Source organism: Nestor notabilis, unplaced genomic scaffold (assembly GCF_000696875.1).
Source record: "Nestor notabilis isolate BGI_N333 unplaced genomic scaffold, ASM69687v1 scaffold25206, whole genome shotgun sequence".
In the NCBI taxonomy this organism is placed as follows: Eukaryota; Metazoa; Chordata; class Aves; order Psittaciformes; family Psittacidae; genus Nestor; species Nestor notabilis.
Genome location: NW_009931829.1, coordinates 20,376 through 28,324, shown reverse-complemented (window position 1 = coordinate 28,324; position 7,949 = coordinate 20,376). Strand labels below are relative to the sequence as shown.

Below are 7,949 nucleotides of genomic sequence, written 5' to 3'. Positions count from 1 at the left end.
GTGTAGGGGAAATCATCCGGAGTTTTGATTGCTGCTGTGACAAAGAGGAGGTGCTGTGTCTCCGAGATCCGATACTCTTCAGTCCAGAGGACAGCAAAGGATCTCCTACTGTCACTATTTCATGGGTCACTGGCGTAGGACTTCCTGAGAAAATAAGGCAAGAAAGACGGTCAAGCGATCTGAAGGCTGCACGATCAATGCACACCCAATCCCTTCAGTCAAGACACCAGAAACGAAAACCTTTCAGTGCAATAGCATTCACATAATGATGATGCCTGAGCTGGCTATTAAAGATCTGATACCGCCAATCAGTGTTCAGCAAGCAGAGTCGACAGGTTTGCATCTCAGCATTCTGCACCCCAACTTTTGATCTGAATGTTCAACATTGCTTTGAAACAAAATATGACTCATTGATACAGAAACAGCAGCTGAGTTACAATAGCAGATTTCCAGCTCTCTCTGGAAAAACACCGTCTGAGATGAGCAAGTCCCTAACCTGTAGTACAGCTCTTCGCAGTGCTGCTATTGTACTGCCGAAACATGGCTTTCTTCATCCCAGGCAGTTTTTGGTTCAGTGGTACATTTCTCCACAGGCCATCTCTACTCTCTATTTTCAGAACTTTCCTTCCCTCAACCCTACTGCCACAGCACTATTTTCTCTAGAAACAGAAAACTAAATGCCACATTCTCAACGGAGACAAAAAAGACATGAACCAAACCAGAATTATCTCCAAACAAATAAAAAAAAGCCTCCCCAAAAACCAAACACCAAATTCAACAACACTTGAAGTACCTGCAGAGGGTAACGGCCTCGAGCCGGGAGACCTCTGTGCAGATGGGTACGTTGGTGTTCTGATCCTGGGACCCTTTGAGACCAGTGGATAGTAACAGGAACTAGAGGTCTGAGAATGCAAGGGACGATCTGGTGATGGTGGGTTTACAATTTCAGGTGTATTTTGGCTCTCTTTAGGTAGAGTTTCTGTTGTTGTATAAAAGAGAAACAATGGTATAAGCCATCACTGAACCCAAAAAGCTACGATCTGATAAAGTATATATTGATATCTGGTTTCACCTGGAGAATCAGGATGTTTGTTAAATAAACACCAAGTCAAAGATTACTGCTTCCTTGCCACCAAATAACGTCTCCCCTAAGAACATTTTCAAATACTTCCACAGCAACCCTCAGTGCACACATGAAATTCCAGGACCTCTCAATAAAGTTGAAGTTGGCAATAACTGTTGTAAATGATTTAAAAATCTTCCACAGCTTTAGCTTCTGGGAACTGAAAAGGACAGGGTCAAGGCTTAGCTAGGTTTTTTTAACTCACCTGTGGCTGCAGAGGAAGCACTTGAAGTACAATGTGAAGTTTTAGATCACCAGAAAAATCTCAACTCTGTAGACTAGAAACCACTTACACAGTAGTTTTTGTCTGAGTTGAGTTTTCAAAGTTACCAACACACTGCCCAGGTCCCAGCCACAACCTGGCTTTCTAGTTACGGTGGAAACCTGCAGAGAAGGTACTTTTGGGAGGTCTTAAGAGATTACCTGTAAGGGGAACCGGGCTATGGGCAATTGTTCTGTTATCATCATGCTCTACAGTGCTGTTGATGTCAGGTTCTATGACCGGTGGTCGGCACTCCATGATCTTGCAGGTATACACACAGCGCTTCCTGGCATCTGTTGTGCTCCAGTACACCCTGGAGCACCTGAAAGATAATTCCCACATAAACCAATTTACTCAACAGTTGAGCAAACCTCAGCATTCCTATGTCACATTTTCAGTTTCTCAAAGGCTTCCTGGCACAACATGCTGCACACCCAGCTTAGCTGCGAGACTCCGAAACAGCAGAGGAAAGCTACAGTCCATTTTCACTGCTGTTACTTCAGTGCTGGTTTGGCATCTAACACACTAAGAGACATCTAATCATGAAACAGTTCATACTCACTGATAGCCGATGGGAAACAATTTATCCTCACAATCTGAGAGGTCATTCAGAATTCCTAAACAGTCTATCGTCATTGAACCTGAGCAAAAAGAGGAACAGAAGAGTCTGTCAACCAGATTCCAGCACCAAAGGTGTATCACACATGCAGAGACTGGATCTTACCGATCATCATGTGGATGTTCTCCGGTTCCAAACCGCTGAGGAATTTCCTTCTCAAACTGATCCCTTCAAAGTCCACAAAGACTCTCCTAAGAACTTCAAACCCATTCTCAGGAACCACCTGGAAGAAGGGTCCACAAAACTACTTGTTATTTTTAAAGGAACCATCACACATACGCTACACAGTCTGTCTCACTCAAGCCTCAGTTTGGTCTTTCGGTTTTTCAGCTGCCACACAGTGCCACCTGACAAACCTCCCCATGCCAGCTCTATCACTGACTTCTTTTTAGCAGCACTGTGGTCAGGCCATCATTAGGAAGGAACTTGTTCAACATTAACTTCTAAAGAGTGCTGACAGTTACAGGCCTACCCCACCTTCAGACAAGGCAGGGGGTGAAAGAAGAATCTCACCTCTCCTTTGATCAAGTCACGATGCCTCTGGCAGTAAACCTTCTTATCGTCCAGAAAGACGCAGTTCTTGGCTCGTGAGCACATGAAATGGTAGTTACTTGTACAGGAAGTGAGGCAGCAGCCTACTGTGGCACCCGACTTCTGGCAGAACTCACATCTCTACAGAAGCAAAAAAAAAACCAGTTAACAACTAATCTCCTCTACACCCAGGCTACCATTACCACTGTCAGCTGGGTTTTTGGCACAGACAGGAGTTTAGAGTAATGCCTGACCTCCCACTTCACTGCCGTATCCGTGACTCACACGCATGACTGAGACATGGAGGAGGAGGCGAGAGGAAGAGGATCCCTCACACACAACTTTTGCATTTGCAGACTGTTTCCTCCAGGCCCCAGATTTCCTTGCTTGTACTCCATATCGAGGTGCTGTATTTGCAAGCTTCACTGATCCACGTGCCAACTATTTCTCCTGCTCGGAGTATTCCCCACGTGGGCAGCTTACTACTGGCTAAGAGCAGCCCGATTCCACCCCTTCTGCCGTTTTAATGAACATTTAGGACCAACTGATGCAATACTAAAACAAAATTTGGACAAACTCATTTCTAGTTGTGCTTCCAGTCTCATTTTGCTCTCCCAGAAAGTAACCGTCAATCAATTCACAACAGGAAGATTAGTTTGTTTTCCAAGACTGTGTGACAGTTCAGAAAACAGGTGCCACCGTCATTCTTTTTGCAGTGCTTAAGTGAGTAGCTACATGCAAGCTTGATGTCAACATCCTTCACCTACACTCAAAGGTGAAAATGCTCCTCGAACTGGACAGTTTTTGCACTAGAGAGACAGGCCGTTGTTACAAGTTCCTCTTGGTCTCCCAATATACACACACGGAATCTTTTAGCTGGGTTTGTGTCTTGGTTCTGTGTGAGTGAGTGTGAAGCTTAACCAAGCATTCTTCCCTTATACCCACCAGCTGCTTTCCCCGGATCACAGCCATGTGCACGTTCTTCAGAGAACCATCATCATCTTCAAATACTTCTGCTGACCATAAAGCACAGTTTACGTGTGTCCATTCGTTTTGGCCAATGTAGAGAAGACGTCCAGCATCCTAAAGAATGGAAGGAAATGTTCTTTTTGAATGTTCCAAGAGACACAGCAATGCACAAGCAGTACCCAGCCTACCCACAGTACCAAATCTGTGGTAGTGCTTAAATGAGCTCCCATCACATGGGCGCGGGCCAGGTACTCACGTTAGCGCTGTCGTCACCGTATTTCAGGCACAATGCACACTGCCTGTTGTCTTCTACATCTGGAGGTGGGTTAAGCTCAGGACTATCCTCTCGGCTTCTGTCAGAGCCTTACAGTTAAAAGAGAGAACACTGTTTATTCTTGAATGCCAGGGAAGCAAAAATTCATCTGGGAAGACTGTCAGTAAGAGAACAGGGCGGAGGAGCCAAACAGTAGCCTCGAGTTGTCAAACAGCCACTTTGTAAAGCAAGGCAAGGCACACACCAGGCTCTACCCAGCCCTTCTCTGGGGGAGGAGAGTCAAGTGCAAACGTATGTCTGGGCCCAAGCTCAGCTCAGAAACATGGCATGTGTAACAGCCTCTGAGCAACTTCAGGTCTCAGAGGTCTCCAAAATCCTTCAGTCACATACAGAACTAGTACCACTCTCGCTTTACTACTAGGAGGTTTGGAACGAAGCCCTCTGGGTTTGGGACCAATAGTGCTGCAATCTGTTTTCTTACTAGAGATAGGTGGTGTAGGAGGATGCAGAGGAGTGGGCGAATCTGGCTCTCCAGGCCCTTTGGGTTTTGGAGCGGGGATGATCTTCTTCATCAGAGGGGGCTGCTCAGTGCGGTTGTTCTCTTCACGCTCCTGCCACTGAGCGTAATTGTGGTCAAGGGAAGGTGGCAGCACTGCATTTGGCAACATACCACTGCTGAAAAGCAACAGGAGTAGCTGTCAGACCCGACTACACCAGAGGACCTTGTGTCCTGTCTAGCAGCACCACTGACATTCAGTACACGGTAACAACCCCTCTAACTACTCACAGTCCCCACATGCTCTCAAAGGCCACGAAACTCACATTTGAAGGTTTGTGATGTGGCTGGCTGTTTCTTTTGAGGGTAACAGGTGCAGGAGGGCCACACTAAATAGGAGTGAGGAGGAGGAGGAGGGGGAAGGACAGACAGGACTGACAAGCCAACAGACAACATACTGAATAACGTTTTTGGTTACTCTGCTTTAGAACAAGGAAGTGTATACAAAAGCTAGGGATGGGATTACTGTTTAACATCTTAAAACCAAAACAAAACAAGAAAAAAAAAAGGGAAAAGGAAAAAGAGAAACAGAAACCCCAACCCTCTCATGATACTTTTTGCTTACACAGCTGGCAAACCGCAGGGTGCCACAGTCAGAGGCAGAACAATTACTTACTTGCTTGTTACTTTATTTGGCTCCCAAAATCTGGACTTTTTTACACTGAACCATGGAAAAACACGCTCCATTTGCTGAAGGAAAACAACACTCTGTTAGAAACGTTATACAACACACCAAAAATTAAAGGCATTCAGCCAAGATCTACTGTAGATGCACAACTAGTAAGATTTCATTAACATCAACAACTCTGACAATGTATTATCTTATTCCTGGAAATACCCAAGCAATAGCAAGTGCGATGGACCCTTTGGATTCCAGCAGCAACAAGCAGTGGTATGATACCAGGCAGATTTCAAAACAACTGTAGTCCAGCTCACCCGGATGAAGAAGGACTTGACCATGCTATTGGCTTTCTTCACTTCTGGCTGCCCTCCATCTGAGTTAATGGCTGCTTGAATGATCTTCACAATATCGTCGCTGAAATCCAACTGTAAGAAGGCCCCAACATTTCACATCAACAGGATGTCTCTTGCACAGCTACACCACCCACTTGTTTTTTAAGGCATCAAGTGAGCATCCAGATGACTGGAAGACTGAACCAGAGCATTGATTTACAAGCAGAGAAAGCATTCGGCTGTAAAGAAACAAGCAGCCCTCTGCATTTGCACCCTGGCTGCAGAACTACTACTCCCACCGCTGTTCACTTCTTCCTTCTACCAGGACTTGACGACTGAGTGGTTTTAAACCAGATAAGCTGTCTGCCTCACAGGGACTTGGCCAAAACTTGGCTACAGCAGGTGTGCCCAGTACTTTGCAATATACATTCCTCCTCAGGATTGTGGGCTCCATAGGGAAAAAAAAAGAGGAGAAAGCTGCTCCCTACATAGAGAATCGTTCCAGTCAACGCTAGCGTTGTGTATAAATGATCCCTAAAGAGATCATCCCTGCACAGATGAAGTATCAGTTTCCAGATAATCGACCATCCTCAGTGTTACCTGGCTAGACCTACAGCCTGAACTTGCACCTGAAGGATGCCCCATCTTGTTTCCATCAACGCCTGACTAAGAGCTAAAAAGATTCTACCAAGTGTTGCTGACCCATGCAGCAGTGTAAATTCCATGTCTTTGGACCAACGTTAACACAAAGACCAGCCAGAGTAATTTTCAGCAGCACATTAACCTCTTTCCTTATTCATAAAGAAAAGGCTTAAGCACACTTGGTTCTAAACGCCTTGGGTCATAAAGCCATTCGTAGGCTCTGCCATTTGAGGGGAGTACAAAAGCTTTGACATACCACAGAAATGTAACATCCTTGATCCATTTTTCTTTTCACTCCTTCCAGATCCAGAGGTTGCTGCTCCTCCTGTTTACTGACTTCTGTTAGGACAGGAGGGTCGGGACCTTCAGGAGAGCTTCTGGACGGGATACTCTCTTCCGTCTCAGGGTTTAAATCTGGTGGTTTTGCTGCCTGTTAAATTCAACAAACAGACAGAGGGACACTGGCTATCGAAGTGTGGCTGCTACTCGTAACATACTCCCAGGCACACTTATGGGCCCAGAGATTCTTGCTAACATGAAAGAAAAGAGACTGAAGTTCTGAATATAGCGACAAAAATGAAAAGGCCTTAACCTTTCTGCTGCTGACCCTGCAAGGCACACAGCAGGGCAGAACGAGCAGCTATCAGGATCAGACTCATCTTTCAGAAGTCTTATTTCTGCATACGTGTTTCAAGACTAAGATCCTGTTTATCTATCAACAAAGCACCATCACAGAGCTAAATCCTCCCACTCCTTGAGGAACTCTACCCTATTTTTACCTCTTAGCCTCACAAATTGTACTGTAGGTACCCACCCCTTTGTCTCCATAGGAATGAAGAAAAGAAAGAAAACAAAACTCGCAGTCTGTGTTGTTCCAAGCACACTAAGGGCAGTGTGATGTACAGTGATGCCAGGTAATGCTTCAGGCCAAGAAGACGTGAAGGGCCGTGAGGTTCCACTTACCTGCCGATAGCGCAGCAAATGGCTGGTAGTTCTGGAATTCAAGAGAGCTGTTAAAACCTGCCGTAGGGAAACCTGCAGCTCCTTCTCCAGTGCCAGCCGCCACTCCGCAGGATGCTGCTCTGTGCAGTTAATGCAGGTGTACGCTACACTCTCCGGCAAGTTCGAGAGTATCTCATACATTTCATCTGGAGACAAGGAAAAGTAAAGTGACAATCTGAACCACTTCACTGAAGCATGGCTACAGGAAAAAACCCTACTCTGCACTTACTGACTGAAACCCTTTCCATGTAACAAAAGCATCTTGCGCACTAACTGAGCTACACTGTGTTTGAAGCAAGTCCTGCACCTTCAGGACTCTGCTAGTATTAGTCCTGGTTTACCTGTAGCCATTCTACAGATGGTTTTGAGGTAGGTCACAACAAGCAAGGGTGTTGATATAAGAGTCTAGCAGAAAGGTCCCAACCACGATCGCTTTGGTCTACTCACTGCCCCACATTCTTAGTCCCAAGGAGATGAGGATTTGCCTTACCAGAGAGGTTTTCACATTTGGAGTGGACCCAGCGGTCGCACTTCCCGCACTGCATCATCTTGCTCTCGTAGTCATCATCATCGTAGCATTTGTCACAGAGAGGACAAAAATTTCCTGTCAACAAGAGGTGGTCTTTATGAGGAGTTCAGCTGCCACACACGTGTGTTAAAGGCTAGGTGGTTATCTACTAGTGTGCCAAGGCAGCAACTCTCAGCTGCCGAGACAGTTATATCCGCTTTTACAACACTGCAAACAATAGCCACAAAAATAACCCTCTTGGAAGAATGCTGACTGCTCTGGAATACCGTTACTGGGTACCCATTTTTTGGGGGTGGAAAGCCTAACAAAATGCTCCATGCTGTTACCTTTACAGAGTACAGCAAAAGCACAAAGGCGACACACAGGCAAGAAATTAGGTGGAACTACCAAGATTTTCTCTCCTGAGGTTCTTCCCCAGAAAACCCAGACCCTCCTAGGTAGAAAGGTGTCACATAGAGTAACTAACACAAGAAGGAACAACCGCTTTA

General features: G+C 45.7%; 1 protein-coding gene across 1 annotated transcript in view; it reads right to left on the bottom strand.

Moving 5' to 3' along the window:
• LOC104406956 (histone-lysine N-methyltransferase 2A-like) overlaps nucleotides 1–7,949 on the bottom strand; it is a 29,090-nt gene that overhangs the window by 9,315 nt on the left and 11,826 nt on the right. The window contains 14 exon segments of the mRNA XM_010016091.1: nucleotides 1–144; nucleotides 794–979; nucleotides 1,547–1,707; nucleotides 1,948–2,026; nucleotides 2,110–2,227; nucleotides 2,518–2,676; nucleotides 3,481–3,618; nucleotides 3,761–3,867; nucleotides 4,260–4,453; nucleotides 4,951–5,024; nucleotides 5,271–5,381; nucleotides 6,187–6,360; nucleotides 6,894–7,078; nucleotides 7,423–7,536. The exon segment at nucleotides 1–144 is cut by the window's left edge and continues 4,165 nt beyond it. Coding sequence (XP_010014393.1) covers nucleotides 1–144; nucleotides 794–979; nucleotides 1,547–1,707; nucleotides 1,948–2,026; nucleotides 2,110–2,227; nucleotides 2,518–2,676; nucleotides 3,481–3,618; nucleotides 3,761–3,867; nucleotides 4,260–4,453; nucleotides 4,951–5,024; nucleotides 5,271–5,381; nucleotides 6,187–6,360; nucleotides 6,894–7,078; nucleotides 7,423–7,536 — 1,944 coding nt within the window.